This window comes from Neoarius graeffei, chromosome 16 (assembly GCF_027579695.1).
Source record: "Neoarius graeffei isolate fNeoGra1 chromosome 16, fNeoGra1.pri, whole genome shotgun sequence".
Classification (NCBI taxonomy): domain Eukaryota; kingdom Metazoa; phylum Chordata; class Actinopteri; order Siluriformes; family Ariidae; genus Neoarius; species Neoarius graeffei.
This window is the reverse complement of record NC_083584.1, coordinates 58,054,467-58,081,040: the sequence shown is the minus strand read 5'-3', so window position 1 is coordinate 58,081,040 and position 26,574 is coordinate 58,054,467. Positions and strand designations below refer to the sequence as shown.

Below are 26,574 nucleotides of genomic sequence, written 5' to 3'. Positions count from 1 at the left end.
CACAGTTCTTCTGGACACTTTGACTGTCACACTCGCGTCTTCATTTTGCACCAAAACCCAGCAGCCTTCATTATGTTTTCTTTTTTAATCTGAAAAGTGATCTCCTATGGAATACGCTGCTCAGATATAAACATATTTTTTCTGTAAGATTTAATTTTGTGCTGGAAAACATACAAACATTTGGACTGTAAAATGTTTTTGGACTGACTTGATAATGTAGAAGTCATAAAATAGAAATCGATAACAAAATTTGGATGAAAAAAATATGGTGCCTCAGACTTTTGCACAGGACTATGCTGATCGCAGCTCAGTACCTCACCCCCCCCCACACACGCCCACCCCAAAACCAAGTCTTTGATAATGCTTGATGAAATGCTGAAGAGAACATCGTGAAAGTCGCTGAATACGGCGCAGGACTACAACTCCCATCAGCCACTGCACCTCGTGATTACGACATTCATGTCACATGACTGTTTGCACCTGATTCGTATTTGCTTAATAAGCAGTGGTATTTAAGTCATGTCCTGTCCAACACTCGGTGTTTATCTTTTACCTCTTGCTTGTCTTTATAGCTGAATTCCTGTCCTGTTCTTGTTGCTGCCTTGCTTTGCTTCTCATTTTTTGGTATGAGTATTTTGTGTATTTTCCTCAAAATAAACTAAATCTGCGCTTGCTTCTTTCTCCCCTATAAATCCCTGACAATGCGGAAACAGAGTGATTTGTCAATATGTTCAGTACAGAGTCCTGAATTCTCGCCTATGGACTCTCCTCTTCAGCTCACCCACAGCTTGTCAATAAACTTTGGGTCAGGGTTCCAAAATTTGAATCGGTGATCACTGAGCCATTTTTGTTTGGATCTGGATGTGAGTTTTGCGTCAGTGTTCTGCTACAAGATCCGACCATGGCCCAGCTGTAGCTTCTTGGTAAAGGCAGCCAAGTTCCCTTTAAGATCTCCTGGAACTTTGAGTCCATACTGCCAGGGCTTTTGGAGAAAAGAACAACTCCACAACACCACTGACCCTCCACCATACTTACCCAATGGAGTTATGTTCTTATATGTATAAACGTTCTTCTTCTTTTTTTTTTACTCCAAATTCGGCTTGAGTGCTTGTTGCCAAAAAGTTCTATTTTTGCCTCATTTGACCACAGAACCCAGTTCCAAAGTTCCAGTATCATCGATCAAACTCCAGGCGCTCATGTTTGTGGTTCGATAGAAAATAAGCATAGACTTCTTTTCCTTGCACACCTTCTAAATAGTTTGTTGCTGTGGAGGTGGTGTTGAACTGTAGATTTCAAGACTTGGTGACCCCAAAATATACCACCATCTGCAGATCTCCAAATGCAATCCTCGGAGCAATTTTTCTCTCGAAACGTGATCCTCACTTGTGGGTGCAGTTCCGTCAGATTTTTGTTGCACATCTTTTATTTTTGTGTGAAATAGTTTGTTACTGTGACCCAAAACTTCCACCAGTTAAAGCATATAACGGTGTATGTTGGTGGAGAACAGATGTGTGAAGCTTAGGCTACATCCACACGACAACGGCAACGAGATTTTTTTTTTAAATATCACGTCCACATGGGCGACGGATCAGTAAAATATCAGGTTCATATGGCAACGCAACGCTTGCTGAAAACGATGCAATACACATGCCACACCTCTACGTGCGCTGTAAGACGGTCCCATCGGAGACACCAGAACAATAGAAGAAGTAGACGCATGCGCATAAACCCCTTCTTCTGTAGCATCAGCCACATAAAGTTTTGATTATTAGTCAGTAGCGTAAAATAGTATCTATTGTCTAAGACACTTATTTATCTTTCATATTAAAACGTCTATGTAAATTAATACATAGAAAGCCTGGCCAGGTGCTGAACGTTCTTCTGCCTTCACTTTAAGAGAAATTCAGGGCGAGCATGAGCCTAGGTTCTTCCCTGTCACTGTCACACACACACACCTTCTCACTCCCTGTCCTATGGCTATAGTCCCTTTAAATCACGTGCTCGTTTTTTGAATGGAGACGCGGAAAGAGGAATGAACGGGGGTAGATGGAAGCCGGTACGCCAACATTCTGATATCCTCCAGAATTCTTTAATGGTCCGAAATAAATTGAATGCTACACGTTGATGGATTACTTTGTTCTTCTACGCCCTTTTTGAGGAATGTATTGTTGGACTTAAACCAACATCTGAAGAGGTGAGATCGCTCCTTTTTTTCCCCTACTTTTGCTGGTGGGATTGTCATGTGGTTGTGACGTCATCGTACACAAATCCGTTCTACTCATCCAGACGACTTCGCAACGGAGCCGTTGCCAGATTTTTCCATTCTGGAGGCTGTTCTCAAAAGATTTTGTTTTGGGGCACCCAAAACGCCGGTGCCGTGTGGACACCAGGCCGAAACGATAAACAATTTTATCAAATTCACCTGAATCCGTTGCCGTGTGGACAGGGCCATAGTTTCAGATCTCATCAAATTAACTTAATGGCTTGGATTAAATTAAATTACGTTTGGCTGTTTTGCAATACAAATTGCTTGCTTGCAGTTGTCTAGCTGATGTTGCCTGCATTTGGACCTCTTTGGAGTCTTCAGAGTCAGTCGAAAGGGCAGGGCTAGATTTTCTCGCGAATAGCTATTTTGAAACTCTAACAGAAAGCTTGATGAAACAAATCGGTTTTCAGCCTAGACTTAGATTAGACTGTGTCCAAGTCTCTAACATTAATTGGAATGCCGTTCCATTGCTGGGAGGCTTTGTACAGTAGGAAAATGTCTGTCCCCTGGTGTTGTCTTCATTAATCTATGTACTCATAAAGAGCCTGCACCTTTTGATCAAAACAGCCATGACATCTCATAAAAGACCAAAAATTTCACTCTGGTACTGTGGTTCAAGACCATTCAATGCTAGAGGTCAATCCATTATCTATACTGCTTATCCTGCTGCTTTCTCTAGTATGTGGAGCTTGTTTATGCACCTCCTGGAACAGCAAGACATTACAGTCATCTAGCCTAGGGGTTCATGTTTGCGAATTTGCCAGATGTTTATAGAGTAACACATGCCTGAAAAAAGGTCTCTAAGTTTTGAAAAGCCTGCAGTAGCCCAGAAGCCTTGAATATGTTAAACCCTTACAGAAAAGTCACGACTGAGATTTTATTCACAATTTATACACTGGTTTTATAAACTTCACATTTTGCTTCACACGTTTATTTTTGTTTGTTTGTTTGTTTTTGCATGCACTGGATTTTTCACCTGTAGAGCATGTGTTTATATCGAATATGACTTTTTCACATGGTTCATTTATTTTTAGATTCATTTTTAAAGATGTACATGATGTGGTTTAAATTTTTAAAAGTGATTTTTTTTTTCTCACATGACTAATTGTTTTGATGTGAAAAACAGAATTATATTTTTCTGTCGGATAAAACATGGGATTCAGACGATCACACACAGTGTATTTACCATGTAGAACTAACCACTAGCAAAAAAAAAAAAGTAAAGATTTAAAAATCCAATCTCAGTTTCTCTGTAGATACTAATATTAAACCATGTCTTCACCCTCGTACCTCTCTCCAGCCTGGGTGAGGAGTTTTATCGTGAGGCGATTGAACATTGCCGAAGCTACAATGCTCGCCTGTGTGCCGAGCGCTCCATGCGTCTGCCCTTCCTGGACTCCCAGACTGGTGTGGCACAGAGCAACTGCTACATATGGATGGAGAAGAACCACAGAGGCCCGGGTGAGTGTGTGTATCCTGGCCAACATTACTGTATCTAACAGGAAAAGGGGTAAGGGAGACAGGTCTGTTGTTAAATATAAATAAACGTAATTTTAAGAAATTCAACTTCCATTTATTGATTTGTTCATCTTCAGTAACCACTTGACCCTGGTCAGGGTCTTGGTTGATCTCAGGAACACAAGGCATGAGGCAGGAAAACACCCTGAACTATTTGGACACACATTCACACCTCAGAGTTCAGGAATTCAGAGTTGCCATTTCACCCACTGACATTTTTCAGAGGTGGGAGGAAATCGGAAACCCATGCAGACATGCAGAGAACATGGAGAGGAATACAGACGATAACCCTCACTCTGGACTGAGCTAAGGAAGTTTGTTCTGTGATCCACAATATGTCTAAGAGCACAGTGTGGGTCACTTGGATGATGATGATGATGATGATGAGTTTATACTGAAAGATCCAAATATTTGAAATGGCCAAAAGTTTGTGGACACCTGACCATCACATAAAATCTGGAGTACACAATTGTATAGAATGTCTATGACCGCTGGAACATTACAGTTTCCCTTCACTGGAAGTAACTCCTTCTTGTTCTTTTGGCTGCTCCCGCTTAGGGGTCGCCACAGTGGATCTTTCGTCTCCATTGCTCCCTGTCTTCCGCATCCTTCTCTACCACACCTGTCACTTTCATGTCATCTCTCACCACATCCATGTATCTCCTCTTTGGCCTTCCTTGTTTTCATGTGCCTGGCAGCTCCATCCTCAACATTCTCCTTCCAACATGCTCTGCATCTCTTCTCAGGATGTGCCCATACCATCTCAGTCTCATCTTTCTTAGCTGAAGAACTCGAGTGTCCTGCACAGGGCCCTGACTGAACTCAACCCTACTGAATGCCTTTAGGATGAACTAGAACACCGACTGCACCCCAGACCTCCTCATTCAACCTCACTAATGCTGTTGTAGCTGAATGAACATAAGTCCCCACAGCCACACCCCCAAAGTCCAGTGGAAAGTCTTCCCAGAAGAGTGGAGCTTATTATAATTTCTCCACAAACTTTTGGCTATATAGTGCATTTTGGAAAAACAGTTTAATACATAGATGTTATTATTCTATCCACATTTACTGGATATGAGCAATCGCGCGCTCTGATTGGCTACTCTACTACTAGGATATCAGCTCATATCCTTGACTTGCAAGTGACGTCAAAGCAAAATAGAAACCCGGATGTCGGGCATGTTGGTGGATATACAAATGCGGGGTCAAGCGACATTCCATACAAAACATAGTCACGCGTGCGCAACTCTCTTTGTTTTTCCACTGCTTTAAGCGTTCTTTTAGCGACGCCATATCTTTGTGCTGTATATGGTGTGGTCACAACAGTACTCATAACTGGGGCATGTTCTGATTTTTTAGAATTCCGTCCGTGATTCGGAAAGAGGGTGAGGAAACTCTGAGGCTTAGTATGGAGAGGAGACGAGGGGATCAGGACACTTCGTCCAATGACCATTTCATCCAAAGCCTTTTCCATATGCACTATCAATTATTTTATATTTCAGGTATTCCGGTGTTCACGAATAAAAGCCCCTGCGAGAGCGTCGCTCCACGCCTAAAGATTTAACATGATCCAGCTGGAAACATAGACATGCAAGCGACAAGGGAGTGAACTCATCCCAGGGTCAGCAAGCGGCACGGGCTGACGTGGTTATCCCTGTTAGTACATTCTTTAGTGTCGAAACGCACGTACTATGGCACTCATTTGCTTTACAAAAATGTGTTTTGCTTCGGTCAAATTCCACTGAGAATTCCTCCATTTTTCGAACAAACAAATACCTGAAATATAAAATAACTGATGGTGCGTATGAAAAAGGCTTTGGACAAAATGACCTATATTCGTACTCGATGGTCGGTAGAAGCGTCTTATTCTCAGAAAAATCTGACTTTTTAAAATAATATGGGTTAAAACCACACATCTTTCTTCTTTCGTTTGTTCAAATCATGGTAATACTGAGAAAATTCAGCAATGTTTACAAACACACTTTCAGCGGCTGCCATCCTAGTTGCTTTGTATGTCCACCATCATGGTGGACGCTCATGACGTAGCACATTTTGATCACGTGGTTGCAAGTCATCGATACCGTGAGTAGAGACAAAACAAAATGGTGGAGCATGTCGCTGAACCAACTGAGTATGAAATAAAAACTCAACTCGAAAACAAAACCCCAAAAATTGTTAACGAGTATTTAAAAGAAACAGAAATAGCGAAAAGAATATTTCTTGTTCACCCCTCCCCCCCCAATATCGTCTGTTCCACACTCCAGCCCAGTTGGTGGCAGTAATGCACCTTTAAGTTGGTTTGCCCGCTGCCAAAAATACCCTGAAGAAGAAGAAGAAGAAGAAAACGGCAAAAAATATTTAAAAAGCAGCAAAATATGAACTAAAAGTATTTGATGGGAAGAATGTGTCTTTTGTTTTTCAAAAATTATTATTATTATGGCGGCACGGTGGTGTAGTGGTTAGCGCTGTCGCCTCACAGCAAGAAGGTCCGGGTTCGAGCCCTGTGGCCGGCGAGGGCCTTTCTGTGCGGAGTTTGCATGTTCTCCCCGTGTCCGGGTGGGTTTCCTCCGGGTGCTCCAGTTTCCCCCAAAGACATGCAGGTTAGGTTAACTGGTGACTCTAAATTGACCGTAGGTGTGAATGTGAGTGTGAATGGTTGTCTGTGTCTATGTGTCAGCCCTGTGATGACCTGGCGACTTGTCCAGGGTGTACCCCGCCTTTCGCCCGTAGTCAGCTGGGATAGGCTCCAGCTTGCCTGTGACCCTGTAGAACAGGATAAAGCGGCTAGAGATAATGAGATGAGATATTATTATTATTATTATTATAGCATTTTTCACAAATTGCTACTGTCAGTTTGCTGGTTTGTTTATATTCTAAGCGGAAATGATTTTGTTGGACGTTTTGTATAAAGTTTTTATTTATCGAATTTGTAAAAAATAAAAATGCTCTGTTTCTCAAAATCCAGTGAATGTGGATAGAATAAAAGAGTTATTCCACTCAGTCTCATCATATATGGCTTATAGCCAACCTGGTGCTAAGCGTCTCATTGGCTATCAGCACATGTACGACTCGGGCGGCACGGTGGTGTAGTGGTTAGCGCTGTCGCCTCACAGCAAGAAGGTCTGGGTTCGAGCCCCGTGGCCGGTGAGGGCCTTTCTGTGTGGAGTTTGCATGTTCTCCCCGTGTCCGCGTGGGTTTCCTCCGGGTGCTCTGGTTTCCCCCACAGTCCAAAGACATGCAGGTTAGGTTAACTGGTGACTCTAAATTGACCGTAGGTGTGAATGTGAGTGTGAATGGTTGTCTGTGTCTATGCGTCAGCCTTGTGATGACCTGGCGACTTGTCCAGGGTGTACCCCGCCTTTCGCCCGTAGTCAGCTGGGATAGGCTCCAGCTTGCCTGCGACCCTGTAGAACAGGATAAAGTGGCTAGAGATAATGAGATGAGATGAGACATGTACGACTCAATTTCTTGGAATAACTGTTAAATATACACTATGTATGTGGTGGATATTAAAACTCTACACCCCTTTAATTGAAGTTGCATGTTTTTTGTCTGATGTAAAGTGATAAATCAGTGTTTCTAGTTTTTTGAGATTTAAAAAAAAAGAAAACATTCAGCTTCTTGACATTTAATTTTTGATCACCATTACAAACAAACAAACAAACAAACAAACCTGCATTTCGCTACAGAAGTCTGTAAATAAATTAAAATACAGTATGTGCAAATTTTAAATGATTTCTATTTCAAGACCCGATCAAAATCAAGCGATTTCTTGACAAAAGGTCTGGACTTGATGTGCCAAAGACAGTCATTTGCAGCAATGTCTGAGCCAAAGGAGACAGATGAACACCCCAGGTCCAAAGAATTAAACATTTCAAATGAAACATTATATATACAGTTGTGGTCAGAAGTTTACATACAGTAACGTGAAGGTCATCTTAGATATGAATGTCATGGCAATATTTGGGCTTTCAGTAATTTCTTTGAACTGTTCTTTTTCTCTGGCAGAATGATTGTACAGCATACAGCTTTAATAAAAAAACACTAGAATTTGGTGCACAAGTTTTAATTTTCTTTGGGTTTTCTGAAATCAACACAGGGTCAAAAATTTACATACGCTCACTTAGGTTATTAATTCAGAGGTGCTGAAACTTCCAAAATGTCTCTTTTCTTGCAAAGGCCGAGGTCTCTTAACTTCCTGTTAGTGATCATGATTGACTACAGCTGGTAGCTTCTCTGTGCCTTCATAAAAAGGGGTTGTTTACAGCACTCATTGGATTGACCAACACACAGTAAAATGGGAAAGTCCAAGGTGCTCAGTGCAGATCTGAGAAAGAGGATCGCAGATATACACAACTCTGGAATGTCTCTTGGAGCCATTTCTAAACAAATGCAAATTCCAAGATCAGTTCAAACAGTTGTATCCAAGTTATGATGAGGTGTAGTCACTTTGCCAAGCCACTTTGCTTCAAGAAAACCCAAACTAGAGGTCTGCGCGGGTCAGATTTTTCAGTCCCGCTCCCGCCCACGCCCGCAAAGAATTATGATTTTTCAGTCCCACTCCTGCCTGCGCCCGCAAAGAATTATGATTTTCAGTCCCGCTCCCGCCTGCGCCTGCCATATTTTGTCCCGCTTCCGCCCGCAAATCCCGCATGATGCAGACGTTCGTGTTATTTCTCAGGAAAGTTCTTGTCTTGACACATTTGTAAAGCATTTCTAAAATGTCCGATGGTGCCTCGCCCCCTACTTTGAGTGGATTTGAACATAAATATCTACAGCTCACGTTCACGTTTGTTATTATTTACCTTGTTTCTGAATTCGGAATGTTGAAATGGCAGCATGTAGACCTAATAATAATAATTATTTAACTAGGCTAATCATTTAAGTATGCGCTCTCCCGTGGTGCATCTCCTATGAATAATTAGTGTGAAAGGAGAGATGGATCGCACTCTTGAACTTATTCTTTTAGTTACATTTCTTTTCAGTTGTTTTTAGCAGCAGAAGGAGACAAACGTTTCGGCTGTTGCCTTCGTCAGTGTTTCTAATAATAATAATAATAATAATAATAATAATAATAAAAGACAGGCGAGCACGTAATTCCAAGTGGAAATTTGGTATATTTATTGTTCAGCCATACAAAACATTAGGCTAACCCAGTTTACATTTGTAAAGCATTTCTAAAATGTCCGATTTCAGGACTCTTGGCTTTTTAACGGTAAATGTACCTCTTTTTAAAGCAGCACTTACTTCTGAAGCACTGTGAGCTTCAGTAAAGGAGCTCTGCTCTTCTGCCATGATCGGAGATCTCAAACACGGAAGAGGAAAGGAATCGGAAACGTACGAGAGTTATTTATCCTCTCCTGGATCAGAATCAGAATTCTGATGACCAGCTCATCTAAGGTGTCATTGAGGCATCATGTTAGTGTGGGTCACTGGAGGCTGGGTGTGAACGGCGAGTCATTAGAGTGATCAAAGGATTGCCCGTTAGGGTGATCAATGGCAAATTTAAGATGCCATTCCTCACTCAATCTGGCAATCTGACTCTCTCTGCAAATTTAGGCATCTTAAAATGTTTTTATTAATGCCAAATAAAATATCCAGTACAAATTATATATGATAGACATAAATTAATAATTTATACATTTTATTTTAAACACGTTTTTAGTTAGCGGGACTGCAGCTCATCACCGCTCCCGCCCGCATATGTGCACTCCTGCTCCCACCCGCATATGTGCACTCCTGCTCCCGCCCACGCCCGCAATGAGCTTTCAAAATTTGTCCCGTGCCGCACTGCTTTGCGGCGGGTCCCGCGAGTCCTGCGGGACTCCCGTGGGAGTGCAGGGCTCTAACCCAAACTGTCACCCTCAACTGAAAGGACATTGGTTTGGATGGTCAGGAACAACCTGGGAACCACCATGGCACAGCACTGCCATGAACTAGAAGCTGATGGATCACTGTCTACAGTTCAGATCACCATGGACTAAGAGGCTGCTATCCAAGAACTAACTCCCTGCTCCAAAATTGACACCTTCAAGCTTAACTAAAGTTTGAAGCTGACCAGACGGACAAAGAAAAAGCCTTCTGGAGGAAAGCTGTATGGTCAGATGAGACAAAGATTGAGTTGTTTGGCCACAATGACCACCATGTACAGAGGGACACTGTACCAGCTGCTGGTGGTGGTAGGATCATCATGCTCTGGGGCTGTTTTGCTGCCAGTGGAACTGGTTCATAAACTGGTACTGGTAGCATAAACCATCAGAAACTTGCACACGACTTGGGAGTTACAACAGGACAATGAACCCAAACAGATAACGCAGGCTAACATTAAGCTTAAAACAAGTCCTGACTTCAACCCGATTGAAAATACATGGACCGTGCTGATAAGTCGAGTGCATGCCAAGAAAAAAAAAAACAAATTAAACTGAACTCTACCAAGTCTACCATGAAGAGTTGCGAAATATCCAACCAGCATTCTGCCAGAAGCTTGTTGATGGGAAACAAAAATGTTTGGTCAAGGTGAATCTTGCGAAGAGACATTTTACCCAAATATTAGGTGTGCTGTATGTAAATTTTTGACCCGGTATGTATAATTTTGGGGCGGCACGGTGGTGTAGTGGTTAGCGCTGTTGCCTCACAGCAAGAAGGTCTGGGTTCGAGCCCCGTGGCCGGCGAGGGCCTTTCTGTGCGGAGTTTGCATGTTCTCCCCGTGTCCGCGTGGGTTTCCTCCGGGTGCTCCGGTTTCCCCCACAGTCCAAAGACATGCAGGTTAGGTTAACTGGTGACTCTAAATTGACCATAGGTGTGAATGTGAGTGTGAATGGTTGTCTGTGTCTATGTGTCAGCCCTGTGATGACCTGGCGACTTGTCCAGGGTGTACCCCGCCTTTCGCCCGTAGTCAGCTGGGATAGGCTCCAGCTTGCCTGCGACCCTGTAGAACAGGATAAAGCGGCTAGAGATAACGAGATGAGATGCATAATTTTGACCCTGTGTTGATTTCAGAAAACTCAAAGAAAATTAAAACTTGTGCATGGAATTCTAGTGGTTTTTTTTAAATTAAAGATATACGCTGTACAATCATTCTGCCACAGAAAAAGAACAGTTCAGAGAAATAGTTGAAAGCCCAAATATTGCCATGACATTCATGTCACTGTATGTAAACTTCTGACCACAACTGTATATATAAACATACAACCTGCAAGAAAGCCGAGTGAGCTAGACGCGCTCTCCAGATCTTGGGATGTTGAACAGTATGAACGCTCTGTATTCAACTTATGCCACTGCGATGTTTGGTTGTGATTGTGTTAAAGAGATCTGTGTATTGCTCAGGATAGTGTGCAAGGGATTTCTTTGCTAGATAGCTCACTATGTACTGTATCAATTAACATTAACTAGCTAGCTAGTTAACACACAGCACCTAGCAAGCGACTGAGTCCTCAACAGCATGTGGTTAAGTTAAACTGCTAGCTAATGTTACTTTTCTTTTTACAGTATGTACAGTTCATAATGACAAAGATTTTCACTCCAGTGTCGCTCACACAGTGAACAGAATTAATCACAAAATGCTTTCTGATGAAAGGATTAGTCGTGTCAAAGGAAGACCTTTTGAAAAGCAATTGGAAAAATAATAACTCTAGTAGCTTCTCAGCAGAAAAAAAAATTGCTTGAGCAGTGCTCTTACACTGACTGAAACGAATTATTACTCCAGTAGCAGTGCATTCACTCGAGTCAGTGTGTTTTTGTATGATTTCCACCACTGCCTTCCATCAGAGAATGTCATTCTGTAGAAATTTCTTCTCAAAGTGTCAAAATCTGATTGCTGCTTTTCAAATAGGAGGCGTTCCGGGGATTAATTGATAGCTTTTGCTGGCAGTTTGACATCATCTAGAGGGCTTTTTTATGGACACAGTAATTTTAAAGCTTCCTTTAAAACCTATCAAGCTGCACCGTACTGGCATCATCTTAGAATAATTTTGCGCTTATTTGTACTTTATGGATTATATATTTTCAAGTATATTCATTCCACTTGTATTACTGTCTGCGTAGGTTTCCTCTGAGTTCTTTGGTTTCCTCCCACCTTGCAAAAACATGTACATCGGTGGCTGGGTGACCATGAGATTGCCCCTTGGTGTGTGTGTGTGTGTATGGTGCCCTGTAACATGCCCGCTCCCATCCAGGGTGACCCTGACCCAAGATTAGGCACTTCGCTGAAAATGACCACATGAATGAAGTTAAATATGTTTTTCCATAGAGCTTTTTTGATTCTGTGCCCTATAAAGAATACAACCCCGATTCCAAAAAAGTTGGGACAAAGTACAAATTGTAAATAAAAACAGAATGCAATGATGTGGAAGTTTCAAAATTCCATATTTTATTCAGAATAGAATATAGATGACATATCAAATGTTTAAACTGAGAAAATGTATCATTTAAAGAGAAAAATTAGGTGATTTTAAATTTCATGACAACGACACATCTCAAAAAAGTTGGGACAAGGCCATGTTTACCACTGTGAGACATCCCCTTTTCTCTTTACAACAGTCTGTAAACGTCTGGGGACTGAGGAGACAAGATGCTCAAGTTTAGGGATAGGAATGTTAACCCATTCTTGTCTAATGTAGGATTCTAGTTGCTCAACTGTCTTAGGTCTTTTTTGTCGTATCTTCCGTTTTATGATGCGCCAAATGTTTTCTATGGGTGAAAGATCTGGACTGCAGGCTGGCCAGTTCAGTACCCGGACCCTTCTTCTACGCAGCCATGATGCTGTAATTGATGCAGTATGTGGTTTGGCATTGTCATGTTGGAAAATGTGAGGTCTTCCCTGAAAGAGACGTCGTCTGGATGGGAGCATATGTTGCTCTAGAACCTGGATATACCTTTCAGCATTGATGGTGTCTTTCCAGATGTGTAAGCTGCCCATGCCACACGCACTAATGCAACCCCATACCGTCAGAGATGCAGGCTTCTGAACTGAGCGCTGATAACAACTTGGGTCGTCCTTCTCCTCTTTAGTCCGAATGACACGGCGTCCCTGATTTCCATAAAGAACTTCAAATTTTGATTCGTCTGACCACAGAACAGTTTTCCACTTTTCCACAGTCCATTTTAAATGAGCCTTGGCCCAGAGAAGACGTCTGCGCTTCTGGATCATGTTTAGATACGGCTTCTTTGAACTATAGAGTTTTAGCTGGCAACGGCGGATGGCACGGTGAATTGTGTTCACAGATAATGTTCTCTGGAAATATTCCTGAGCCCATTTTGCGATTTCCAATACAGAAGCATGCCTGTATGTGATGCAGTGCCATCTAAGGGCCCGAAGATCACGGGCACCCAGTATGGTTTTCCGGCCTTGACCCTTATGCACAGAGATTCTTCCAGAGTCTCTGAATCTTTTGATAATATTATGCACGGTAGATGATATGTTCAAACTCTTTGCAAATTTACACTGTTGAACTCCTTTCTGATATTGCTCCACTATTTGTCGGCGCAGAATTAGGGGGATTGGTGATCCTCTTCCCATCTTTACTTCTGAGAGCCGCTGCCACTCCAAGATGCTCTTTTTATACCCAGTCATGTTAATGACCTATTGCCAATTGACCTAATGAGTTGCAATTTGGTCCTCCAGCTGTTCCTTTTTTGTACCTTTAACTTTTCCAGCCTCTTATTGCCCCTGTGCCAACTTTTTTGAGATGTGTTGCTGTCATGAAATTTCAAATGAGCCAATATTTGGCATGAAATTTCAAAATGTCTCACTTTCGACATTTGATATGTTGTCTATGTTCTATTGTGAATACAATATCAGTTTTTGAGACTTGTAAATTATTGCATTCCGTTTTTATTTACAATTTGTACTTTGCCCCAACTTTTTTGGAATCGGGGTTGTAAAAGAACTGAAGCGATATGTCTGAAGAATCCTGATTTGTAAAGCAACACAGTTTCTGTGTCACAGTTTTGGTTTTGCTTCTGGGTTGCAGGTGTGTCTCCGGGGCAGCTGTACACTTACCCAGCTCGCTGCTGGCGTAAGAAAAAACGGTTAAACATCCTGGACGACCCACGTCTGGGACCCATCGAGTTTAAGATCGGTAAGAGACAGGTGCTGTCTGGTTGATGAAGTGAATGTGGGGTCATCCGTAGGTTTAGGGGCAGCAGTGAATTTGTCAAAAAGTACTCATTAATAAAGAGATGCAGGGATCTACTGTGATAGACAGATCCCTGAAAAACTGTTTGCATGTGCTGAAAGCAACTGTGGGATTATTGGTGTGTGTGTGTGTGTGTGTGTGTGTGTGTGTGTGTGTGTGATCAGACTACGAGTCTGCCCTGAAGAAGGAGGGAGGTGTTCCTGAGGGTCCGGTCCTTGAGTCTCTTCTCAGTGGAGAGCCTTTAGATAAGAAAGTGGAGACGAAGGAGGAGGAGGCCATGAGCGAGTGCCAGGTGAGCAACACTGATCACTTTTATCTGTGGACTTCAGTGCAGGTGAAGTTCTACAGATAAACCAACAAAATGTGTTTTTGGAGGACATTCGAGGAGGCAGGATCTCAAATCAGAAAAAAATTCACTTGAGTGCTAGGTCAGCTTATCATTCAAACTGTCAGACGCATAGAATGAACGGAGTCTAAGTTTTAATTCGACAAACCAAAATAGTAAATTAAAAGCAGGATTAAAAATTGATCTTACACACACACACACACACACACACACACATAATGATTTCATAACCTCTATTTAGTGTCTCACAGCTTCAATAATCTGTGTGATTATATTTTATAAAAAATATAAACACAAAATAATAGGACATGCTGGCTCAAGTGCTTCTTTATATATATATATATATATATATATATATATATATATATATATATATATATATATATATATATATAAGCTGTTGGATAATGAAGATAGAAGCCATACTGTTAAATTAAACCAAAACCCAGACTGTATCATCTTATTTTTATAATATTTAATGTGACATCATATTGTGTTTAAACGCAAGAATGCATTTTCTGTCCCAGAGTAGAGGTGTGAACTGCAGGCAGGTGATTTGGATAATCTGATAATCTGAATGGTGCAGCCAGAAAAATCATCTGAAGCATGTACACATGGATGACTGACTGAATATGAGTAACTTTTCACATAAATATTGATGTAACCTTTGGACTTAAATCAGAAACTCGGGCTACAACCCCATGTGCTTATCTCTCTCTCACACTCCAGACCTGGGACATGATTGGCACCTTCGCCAGATTAAACATGGCATCATTCAAACATGCAGCCATTAAAATACATTTGAACAGGGTGCACACTTTTACTGTACTCTTGCCATGAAAGTCCCATTACACAGGATGTTACGGAAATAAAACCTTCGTACAGTGTATGTGGTGGAAGTTGATTCTGACAGTTGAATTTTTTTTTTTAAATCATCTGAGTTTTTCCCAATAATTATGACACATTCTTGGCATTCATGCACTTTCAGGAAATAAAGTCCATTATTGTACTTTTAGGGATACAACGGCTTGTCACTGGGGCAGGACCCTCTCAGGTACATATCTGTACCCTTTATATACTTCTAGGGAACATACAGTTGTGGTCAGAAGTTTACATACAGTGACATGAATGTCATCTTGGGTATGAATGCCATAGCAGTATTTGGGCTTTCAGTAATTTCTTTGAACTGTTCTTTTTCTGTGGCAGAATGATTGTACAGCATACATCTTTAATAAAAAAAACACTCAAATTTGGTGCACAAGTTTTAATTTTCTTTGGGTTTTCTGAAATCAACGCAGGGTCAAAATTATGCATACAGGGTCAAAAATATACATACAGCACACCTAATATTTGTGTAAAATGTCTCTTTGCATGATTCACCTTGACCAAACATTTTCGTTTACCATGAACAAGCTTCTGGCAGAATTCTGGTTGGATATTTCATGACTCTTCATGGTAGAATTGGTAGAGTTCAATTAAATTTTTTTTTTCTTGGCATGGACTCGACTTATAAGCACGGTCCATATATTTTCAATAGGGTTGAAGTCAGGACTTGTTTTAAGCATAATGTTAGCCTGCTTTATCCTCCACAACCAGCTCTGATGCATGTTTGGGTTCATTATCCTGTTGGAACTCCCAAGTCATGTGCAAGTTTCTGGTGGATTATGCTGAAGAATTCTGAGGTAGTCCTCCTCCTTCATTATTCCATCCACTTTGTGCAATGAACCAGTTCCACTGGCAGCAAAACAGGCCCAGAGCATGATGATCCTACCACCACCAGCAGCTGGTACAGTGTCGCTCTGTACATGGTGACCATTGTGGCCAAACTACTCAATCTTTGTCTCATCTGACCATACAGCTTTCCTCCAGAAGGCTTTTTCTTTGTCTGTGTGGTCAGCTTCAAACTTTAGTTAAGCTTGAAGGTGTCAATTTTGGAGCAGGGGGTTATTTCTTGCACAGCAGCCTCTTAGTCCATGGTGATCTGAATTGTAGACAGTGATCCATCAGCTTCCATTTCATGGCAGGGCTGTGCCACAGTGGTTCCCAGGTTGTTCCTGACCAACCAAACCAATGTCCTTTCAGTTGAGGGTGACAGTTTGGGTTTTCTTGAAGCAAAGTGGCTTGGCAAAGTGACTACACATCACAATAACTTCGATACAATTGTTTGAACTGATCTTGGAATTTGCAGTTGTTTAGAAATGGCTCCAAGAGACATTCTGGAGTTGTGTATATCTGCGATCCTTTTTCTCAGATCTGCACTGAGCTGTTTGGACTTTCCCATTTTACTGTGTGTTGGTCAATCCAATGAGTGCTGTAAACAACCCCTTTTTATGAAGGCACAGAGAAGCTACCAGCTGTAGTCAATCATGATCACTAACAGGAAGTTAAGAGACCTCGGCCTTGGTAAGATAAGAGACATTTTGGAAGTTTCAGCACCTCTGAATTAATAATCTAAGTGAGCATATGTAAATTTTTGACCCTGTGTTGATTTCAGAAAACCCAAAGAAAATTAAAACTTGTGCACCAACTTCTAGTGTATTTTTTTTTATTAAAGCTGTATGCTGTACATTTATTCTGCCCCAGAAAAAGAACAGTTCAAAGAAATTACTGAATGCCCAAATATTGCCATGACATTCATATCCAAGATGACATTCATGTCACTGTATGTAAACTTCTGATCACAACTGTATATGTACCTTTTTAGCCCTTGAGGTCCAAAAATGAGCCCTAGGGGGTACATTAATGTTGATTGTACCTTGGGGGACAGAAATGGACTCTGATTCTACCCCTGTTTCTGACAGCGTAGCCAAAAACATTTCCCATCATTTTTCACCAGTCAAATTTCCAAACACTTCCAAATCTATGTTACATTGCATTTTGTTCCTTCTCTTCATTGTGCTCATGTTTTAAATAAGACCTGAAACAAATTTCAGCATCACTCTGGATCGGATCTTTGTCAGCTTCTGTAAGCACACGAACCTCTTCCGGAATTGGGCAGTCTCTGCTTGACTGCTTACAGTGTCTTTCTGGGATTTAAACTTTGGTGTACATTCACACAACTCATCCAGATTAAATTATTTTATTATATTATATAAAATTAAATTGCAATATTAATGTGCAAAAGGATTCCACGACTCTACATTTATGCCTCAGATCATTTCAGTACACAGTATGTAGCTTTTATATGGAGGAATGAATCGATTACAATAATCAGAAATCTGTCTCTCAACCATCTGCTGCTTCTAATGGAGCTATATAGCGCCTATATCTCTCTCGGACATTACCACAGTTCATCAGCTCAGCTGTCAACGTGTGTGTGTGTGTGTGTGTGTGTGTGTGTGCTTGTGTGCTTTGCATGAACAAGAATTGCACTGACAGCTTGGAGAGACTGCAAGTGGGCACACATTTCATGTACATAGTGTGTATGTGAGCATGTCATCGCTCTCGGTGCAGCCTTGTCTTGTTCCTCACACACATAACTATGTACACACACGCGCAAGCGTGCACACACACACACACACCAGACATGACATCTATCCCATGGGTCGACAATTAGCCAATTTGCACCTCAATTAAGAGGCACTCTGCAGACCTCAGGCTGATCAGGGAGAAGACCTATGATCCTACATCTTGTCTCTCTGCAGGAAGGGAACTCTTCTGAGCTTCTTTTCCCCTGCAGGCTTTACGTTTCTCTCGGGGCTCCTGCTCCTGCTGCCTTCACTTTAATAAAGGCTGAGCTATTTAATTTCATTTAACTCGCATTCCACTTCTTACTTCATGCAAGTTAGACCAGACGTGTCATAATTATGACATAACTGCCTCATCGCAAATATTTGAAATGATCAGAATGATTGAATGTGATTGATTCATCATTCTCCAGTAGACTAATCAGTCAAAATACAGTGGATATAAAAAGTATACACACCCCATTAAAATATGTTTTTCTGATGTAAAAAAATGAGACTACAATAAATAATTTCAAAACTTTTCCCACCTTTAATGTGACCTGTGACCTGTACAATTCAATTGAAAAACAAACAAATCTGTTCGGGGGAAAAACATAACAACCCCACCCCCCCCCCAAACATGGTTGCAGAAGCGTTTACACCCTTAAACTGATACTTTGTTGAAGCACCTTTTGGTTTAATTCCAGTATTCAGTCTTTTTGGGTTCACACCTGCCATCAGTTAAAATGATTGATTAACCCCAAATAAAGCTCAAACTCCATTGCATCCTCCAGCAAAAGCCAGGGTTCACAGAGAGCTTACAAAGCGTCAAAGGGATCTCATTGTTGAAAGATATCAGTCAGGAGAAGGGTACAAAACATTTCCACGGCATTAGATATACCATGGAGCACAGTGGAGACAGGCATCAAGAAGTGGAGAAAATATGGGACAACAGTGATGTTATTGAGAACTGGACGTCCCTCCAAAACTGATGAAAAGACAAGACGAAAACTGGTCAGGGAGGCTGCCGAGAGGCCTACAGCAACACTGAAGGAGCTGCAGGAATTTCTGGTAAGTACTGGTTGTGTACTACATGTGACAACAATCTCCCGTATTCTCCATATGTCTGGACTATGAGGTAGGGTCAAAGAAAAACATCCAGGCCCGGCTAAAAATACATCAACTCTCCCAAAAGCATGTGGGAAAATGTGTTCTGGTCTGATGAAACCAAGGTTGAACTTTGTGGCCACAATTCCAAAAGGTCTGTTTGGTGCAAAAACAACACTGCGCATCACCAAAGGAACCCCATACCCACGGTGAAGCATGGTGGTGGCAGCATCATGTTTTGGGGTTGTTTTTCTTCAGCTGGAACAGGGGCTTTAGTCAAGGTGGAGGGAATTATGAACAGTTCTAAACACCAGTCAATTTTGGCCCCAAAACCTTCAGGTGTCTGCTAGAAAGCTGAAGATGAAGAGGAATTTAATCTTTCAGCACGACAATGACCCCAAAAAAGTTTTGGAACGGCCCAGCCAGAGCCCAGACCTAAATCCAACTGAAAATCTGTGGGGTGACCTGAAGAGGGCTGTGCACAAGAGACACCCTCGCAATCTGACAGATACGGAGCGCTTTTGCAAGGAAGAGTGGGCAAATATTGCCAAGTCTAGATGCGGCAGACTGATAGACTCCGACCCAAAAAGACTGAACGCTGGAATTAAATCAAAAGCTGCTTCAAGAAAGTATTAGTTTAAGGGTGTGAACACTTATGCAACCAGCTTATTGTACATTTTTTTTTTTTTTATGCTTTTCCCTCTAACAGATTTGTTTGTTTTTCAATTGAATTGTACAGGTTATAGGTGGGAAAAGTTTTGAAATTATTTATCGCGGTCTCATTTTTTACATCAGAAAAACTGATCATTTTAACGGGGTGTGTAGACTTTTTATATCCACTGTACTTCATTCATTCATTCATTCATTCATTCATTCATTCATTTATTTGTTCATTCATCTTCAGTAAATTTTTTTTGTCATGATCAGGGAACCACAGTCAATCCCAGGAACCACTTTTATTTATTTAGATTAGCTAATCCTGCTACTAGCATGTGTTTGGGAGGTGGGAGGAAACCAGTGATCTCAGAGGAAACCCACACAGAGAGCTACAGGAAGAACATGTGAAACTTCACACAGACAGGTTTGAGTCAGGGACCCTGGCGCTGTGAGGCAGCAGTAACATGACCAAATATTAATTTTGGTCAAGAAATGCAGTAATATTTCATCACTAAAACTTTTTATATTCGGGGATCTCTTTAACTGTTAAAAAATATATCACAGACTCCCTTAATAAAGATTTATTTATTCAAAAAATGAATAAATAAAATTAAAATAATTATGCACATTACCTGAATGTATGAAATATTTTGCCTTTTAATTAAAGCTGGAGTTTTAAATTTATTTTTAGTTACTTTTAATTTCTGGACTTTGCATTTTCATTCAACTGATTAGATTCCAATTCACATCACTTCAGTTTCATTTCCTGATATTTGCATCTCAATGTGTTAAACAACTTAGAACATGGCACACTTAGTGGCAGACCACCCAATCCTTAGGTGAGCAAAAGTATTGGAACACATGATGGTCTTAAAGTACACACTACTTAATATTTGGTTCCATATCCCTTCCTTCCAATAACTCATCAAGCCAGTGACATACTGACATCACCAAACTGTTACAGTAGGCAGATCAGACGCTCACTGGCCGTGGTGTGAAAATTGCCCATGCAGACACTCATCTACATTTCCAAATCTGTCACTGCTTCCCTCTTGAATATTTTCTGTCATTAAAAAGCTTACAGTATTTCTGCTTCCCAAAGAAATGTATCTGGTTAAGATCTGTTCAGTACTTTGGGAGTAACGGCAGGTTGAAGTGGGTACAACAGAGTAAAAACTCTGCTCGGGAAACTGCCGGTGCTTTTTGAGTCACGGGAAAGCGGTCAGTCTCTCTCTCTTCTGATCGGTTTCTGACCGGATTACTCGTGAATATCAATCAGATAACTTTTGTAGGGATGTTCTCTCGTTCTCACTGTTTCTGATAAAGGATTCAGCAAAATTTTCCGTCTGCTAGTTTTGATGTTATGATTCATGGGAGACTTTGAAGCGAGTTTTCAGAGCTTTACCTACTTATTTTTTTCAAATCAAACTGATTCCTGTAAATAAATAACTATAATATAACTGGAGTTGTTTTGATGAAAAATATTGAGATCTTAGTGGTCGGAAGGAGATTTAAAAAAACCTGAAGTCAGAAACGCGAGTGTCAATTTCAGTTCAGTTAATGTGAATTGTTTATTGGATGTGGATCAGACAGCTTTTTCGAGGTTCACCTTGAAAGCTGCGAATATTAATCAAAATAATCATTTATATTCTTTTATATAAACACTAGTAGGCCCGACTTAGAAATACAAAGGCCTACAGAGCACAAAGAGGGGATTAGAAAATAATCTTTAATTACTTTTTTTAAATTTTGTTAGAAAATGTCTCACATCTACCATTCAGTGCTTATTTCAGCATATTTTATAATTAACACTGATTTCTCTTTCTTTGTGATGTATAAATGAGAGTTAAGATCAGCTTTATATTGCACAAATAAAGCCATTTGGTGAAACTTTGAAGAAGAGAATGTACCGATTTAACGGTTTTTACCTAATTAACATAATTAATACTAATTACATACTAATTTGCATGCTTGGTCTTGACTTATTTTTCAAACTTTGTATTCAGTATACAACCATCTATGTGCCTGCCAATTTTTCATTTAAATATCTTGAAAAAAAAATCTTCAGAAAAAACATCTGATCTCATTGGGTAATGAGGCCCATTTTGGACCACGTGATCCTCATACATCAGAGTTACAGCACAGCTTCTTTCAGTAGTTGTTTGTTTTGGTGGGTTTCTCCCTTCAGTCTCTTCTTCAGGAGGTGAAATGATGCTCAGTTGGGTTAAGGTCAAGATTGAAGGTTAAGATTTTCCCAATTTTTTTTCTCAGCTTCAAGATGGCTTGATTGTGTCCCATTGACAGCTCACTGGTCTTAATATTGGTTTATCCTTTTTAACAACACATGCAGTCTTTACAGGTTAAACCCAGGGCTCGGAAGAAGAGCAGACGTTCAGAGCTATTAATTATGTAAACAGTCAATCTAACAGGTCACACCTGGGCAACAAGAAACACCTGTCAGTCACATGTTCCAATATTTCTGATCGTATTATACAAAGGTGCCATGTTCCAAGTTGTTTCACACATTTAGATGTAAATATCAGGAGATGAAAGCTGAAATTCTGACATATCTCATTTGTCTTTGGTCTTGAACCCAAATGTCTTCAGTGTAAAGCTAAAACAAAACAACTGACCTTGCTGTTCAGATACTTTCGGAAGGCACTGTACAATGCTCAGTGTAAATGAGTGCACCCCCTTTGAAAAGTAACATTTTAAACAATATCTCAATGAACACAAACAATTTCCAAAATGTTGACAAGACAAAGTTTAATATAACATCTTTTTAACTTATAACATGAAAGTAAGGTTAATAATATAACTTAGATTACACATTTTTCAGTTTTACTCAAATTAGGGTGGTGCAAAAATGAGTACACCCCACAAAAAAACCTACTACATCTAGTACTTTGTATGGCCTCCATGATTTTTAATGACAGCACCAAGTCTTCTAGGCATGGAATGAACAAGTTGGCGACATTTTGCGACATCAATCTTTTTCCATTCTTCAACAATGACCTCTTTTAGTGACTGGATGCTGGATGGAGAGTGATGCTCAACTTGTCTCTTCAGAATTCCCCAAAGAAAATAATTTCTTTACACCATAAAGGTGAAGGCTACAAGAAGATCAGCAAAGCTTTACTTATCAGTCAGAATACTGTAGCAAAAGTGGTACAAAAATGTAAGAAAGCTGGAACTGCAACCATCTCACAGAGACGTCCAGGTCGTCCATGGAAGTTAACACCTCAACAGGAGCGTCTTCTGATGAGAAGGGTTGAAGAAAATTGGCATGCAAGTTCACTGCAGTTATCTAAAGAAGTAGAAAGCCAAACTGGGGTGACTATTTCCCGTGACACAATACGGCGTACACTGCAGAGGAATGGCATACATGGATGCCGTCCATGAAAGAAGCCTCTCCTAAAGCCCAGGCACAAAAAAGCCTGCCTAGAGTTTGCCAGGGCCCATGTTGACAAAGATGAAGACTACTGGGACTTTATACTCTGGAGTGATGAGACCAAGATAAATGTTTTTGGAACTGATGGCTTCAAAACTGTATGGCGTCGCAAAGGTGAGGAATACAAAGAAAAATGCCTGGTGCCTACCGTGAAACATGGTGGTGGCAGTGTCCTTATGTGGGGCTGCATGAGTGCTGCTGGTGTCGGGGAGCTGCATTTCATTGCTGGCATCATGAATTCACAGACGTATCGCTCTATACTGAAAGAGAAGATGCTACCATCACTCCGTGCCCTTGTTCGTCGTGGACTTTTCCAACATGACAATGATCCTAAACACACATCTAAGGCCACTGTTGGATTTCTGAAGAAGAACAGGGTGAAAGTGATTCAGTGGCCAAGTATGTCTCCTGATCTGAACCCAATCGAACACCTACGGGGAATTCTGAAGAGACAAGTTGAGCATCGCTCTCCATCCAGCATCCAGTCACTAAAAGAGGTCATTGTTGAAGAATGGAAAAAGACTGATGTTGCAAAATGTCGCCAACTTGTTCATTCCATGCCTAGAAGACTTGGTGCTGTCATTAAAAATCATGGAGGCCATACAAAGTACTAGATGTAGTAGTTTTTGTTGTGGGGTGTACTCATTTTTGCACCACCCTAATTTGAGTAAAACTGAAAAATGTGTAATCTAAGTTATATTATTAACCTTACTTTCCCGTTATAAGTTAAACAGATGTTATATTAAACTTTGTCTTGTCAACATTTTGGAAATTGTTTGTGTTCATTGAGATATTATTTAAAATGTTACTTTTCAAAGGGGGTGTACTCATTTACGCTCAGCACTGTATATGCTGGTTCACGTCTCCAGATATGACCTTTTAGATATTTATCATCATGTGAATACAGTAAATACAACTCAAGAGGGAATGATTACTGTGTTATTATGGGGTACGGGGGGGATGTGTGTTTGCAGAAACTGCTGGTGGGAGACTTTCCTCATGAGCTGGACATGGAAGAAATGGAGGAGGACGTGCCTAAGCGCAAGAACCGCACCAAAGGACGGGTATGTCTCACAACAAACAAACAAACAAACAAACAAACAAACAAACAAACAAACAAACAAACAACACCTCAGCACTATGCTTGTCGTCAACATGCTTGCGCTTTTTGCAAATGTGAGTCACACACTTGTCTCACTCAGACAGTCATCCATCAAGCTCTTGTCAGATGATACGAAGTTCATTGATCTGTTCCCTCGTGTGCTGTGATCATGGAAGGAGCGACATAAAAAGTAAACCAGGCGCCGTTGCATGTTTTGTCCCGGCTGTTGGAATACTTTTTGTTGATGTTACTCAACCCCAGTGGGTTGATTATCATGTTCATCTGCAGCTTGCGGTCCATACACACACACGCGCGCGCGCGCACACACGCGCGCGCGCGCACACACACACACACACACACACACACACACACACACACACACACACACACACACACACACACTTGTGTATAAATTCAGAATGTGTCTCTGTGAGCCAGAAGCTTGCTTAGAGAACAAAGAGGGCTGTGGTGCAGCTGTGGCTGGAGGAGCTCTGAAAGCGTCAGCAGTTTGTGTGAGAATCTCACACCCTCGCCACTGTTAATTGGGATGTGCTCCCTGCTCTCAGGTGTTACAAACCCTACAGCGTTAATTATTAAGGGTGGAGGGTGTTTCATCTTAGTGCTTCGTTCATCTTGTGTGTGGAAGGCAAGACGTTATGGAGACATTTTGCTTCTCCCCATGTTGAACAAAGTGTATGCACATCCAGTAGAGCAGTTCTATTCAATTTACTTCCAGTTAATTTGATTAAAGTTCAGTTTGGTGTGTCGGCATCACACTGCTGTAGATCCAATCATACGGAGTGTCAGAGTAATCGCGTCTCTGAAACATCCACAAGGGAAGCGAGTGGCTTTCCTTTCGTTTTATCAAACGCTTTTATCATATCACAATCTTCCAAATCTAGTTCGGTCTGTTCTGTATGTTCATACGTGTACGTGAAGATGTCTGAGAAACCCATCACATGTCGCTGTGACTGATTTGTGGCCGTAAAATGAGGATTTTTAACTCCAACATATTTTCACACCTGAACATAAAGAAACTATAGAAATACATTTCAACAGAACCAAATGGAAATATGTAATTGCTTTGGAATTGCGCCGAGGCTTCCTGTAAATATTGTATAAACCCTTGCTCGTGAAATGAGATTTCCTTCCGCAGTGAATGTCATACTTTGATAATTTCGCCTTTGCAAATGGAAACAAGCTTAATCCGTTTTTAATAACCTGCTGCTTTCTCGTTTTTCACTTTTTCAGCCTGTTTAAAATACTTCTTGATTTCTGGTTAAGACACATCCAAAATCTTACATATGAGGAAAGACAGTAGTTTTCAGAGTTAAATCATAATAATAAAATAAAATCTCTCTCTTTCTCTCTCTCTCTCTCTCTTTAAACCCTGTGAAGAGTTTTCCCAGTCTGTCACACGAATGTGTGCTTTACACGAAGAACATCAACAATTTACTTCAAGGATCTAAAACATACTGTATTTGATGTTCTTTCTGGAAATTTGCTTAAAATATACTTTTCTGTATTTTTGTTTAGTAGACTGAAAACTACATAATTCGAATCACAGACTTCCAATTTTATTAGTTTTTTTTTAAAAATAGAACATTTAATGAATTTAGAGCCATGTGACCCTAAATTCTCCACCATTTTTTCCTGCTTCACCATGACGCAATACAAGATACTACGTCATGCATGACGTGGTGGCCTTTCCCTGTTGGCGCAAGGTATTATGGGATACAAATTTGAAACAGGAGAGAAAAATGGAGGACGTGAGTGTGCGAATGAAACGTGAAAGATCGACTACAGTAACGGAAAGTGAGAAGAAAAGACGTTATGTTATATATGAAGGAAAGGAAACGCAGGACCAAACTAATAAATATCGGCACTCAGCGAGCACCTCGGTGTGATCAGCTGTTCGTTTAGCGACAGAATGATGGAACTGTCAGTGCACGCTCAAAGGTAAACCTGCGCACACGCGCACACACACACGGACAGTCTGCTTGACTGCGTGACGCGAGCGATTTCATGCACATTATTTGCTCCAAGCCCCTCAAATTAAATAACTTCCCAGCCACATAATGGCCTGATTATTATTTTTTTTAGATATTACAGAAATAAACATATTTCACAGTGACCAAATTTCAGAGAGAACTAAATTTCACCGATTTTATGAAATCGAAAGTCCGTCTCACTTTCAGGGTATTATTAAAACAACATAAAGACTGATTTATTACATCAAGGAGGTATTGTACATTTTAGTTGCAATGCAACTCAAAATAAGTAATAGAAATAAAAAGCACGTTAATGTTTCAAAAATGTGAATCAGTCCAGCAAAGCCAAGAGTATATCAAAAAGTAGTGTATTCCCAATGCTTGACTTCACATGTATCGTTCCAGTTTAGAACAGAAAACATCACAACTGGTGACTCAGTAGATTTCTTGAGGAATTCCTGTGTTGAAATTCTCGTCGATGTACAACTCAGTTTGGGAAAATTTGGGCATCGGACATCTGATCTGAACACTGTGTGTGTGGGTTTTTTCTATTT

At 40.7% G+C, this 26,574-nt stretch overlaps 1 protein-coding gene across 1 annotated transcript in view; it reads left to right on the top strand.

Moving 5' to 3' along the window:
• Nucleotides 1–26,574, top strand: part of dpf1 (double PHD fingers 1) — a 99,918-nt gene that overhangs the window by 27,236 nt on the left and 46,108 nt on the right. Inside the window, exons 3-6 of the mRNA XM_060942170.1 lie at nucleotides 3,567–3,727; nucleotides 13,756–13,863; nucleotides 14,085–14,212; nucleotides 23,902–23,991. Coding sequence (XP_060798153.1) covers nucleotides 3,567–3,727; nucleotides 13,756–13,863; nucleotides 14,085–14,212; nucleotides 23,902–23,991 — 487 coding nt within the window. The remainder of the gene's footprint in view (nucleotides 1–3,566; nucleotides 3,728–13,755; nucleotides 13,864–14,084; nucleotides 14,213–23,901; nucleotides 23,992–26,574) is intronic.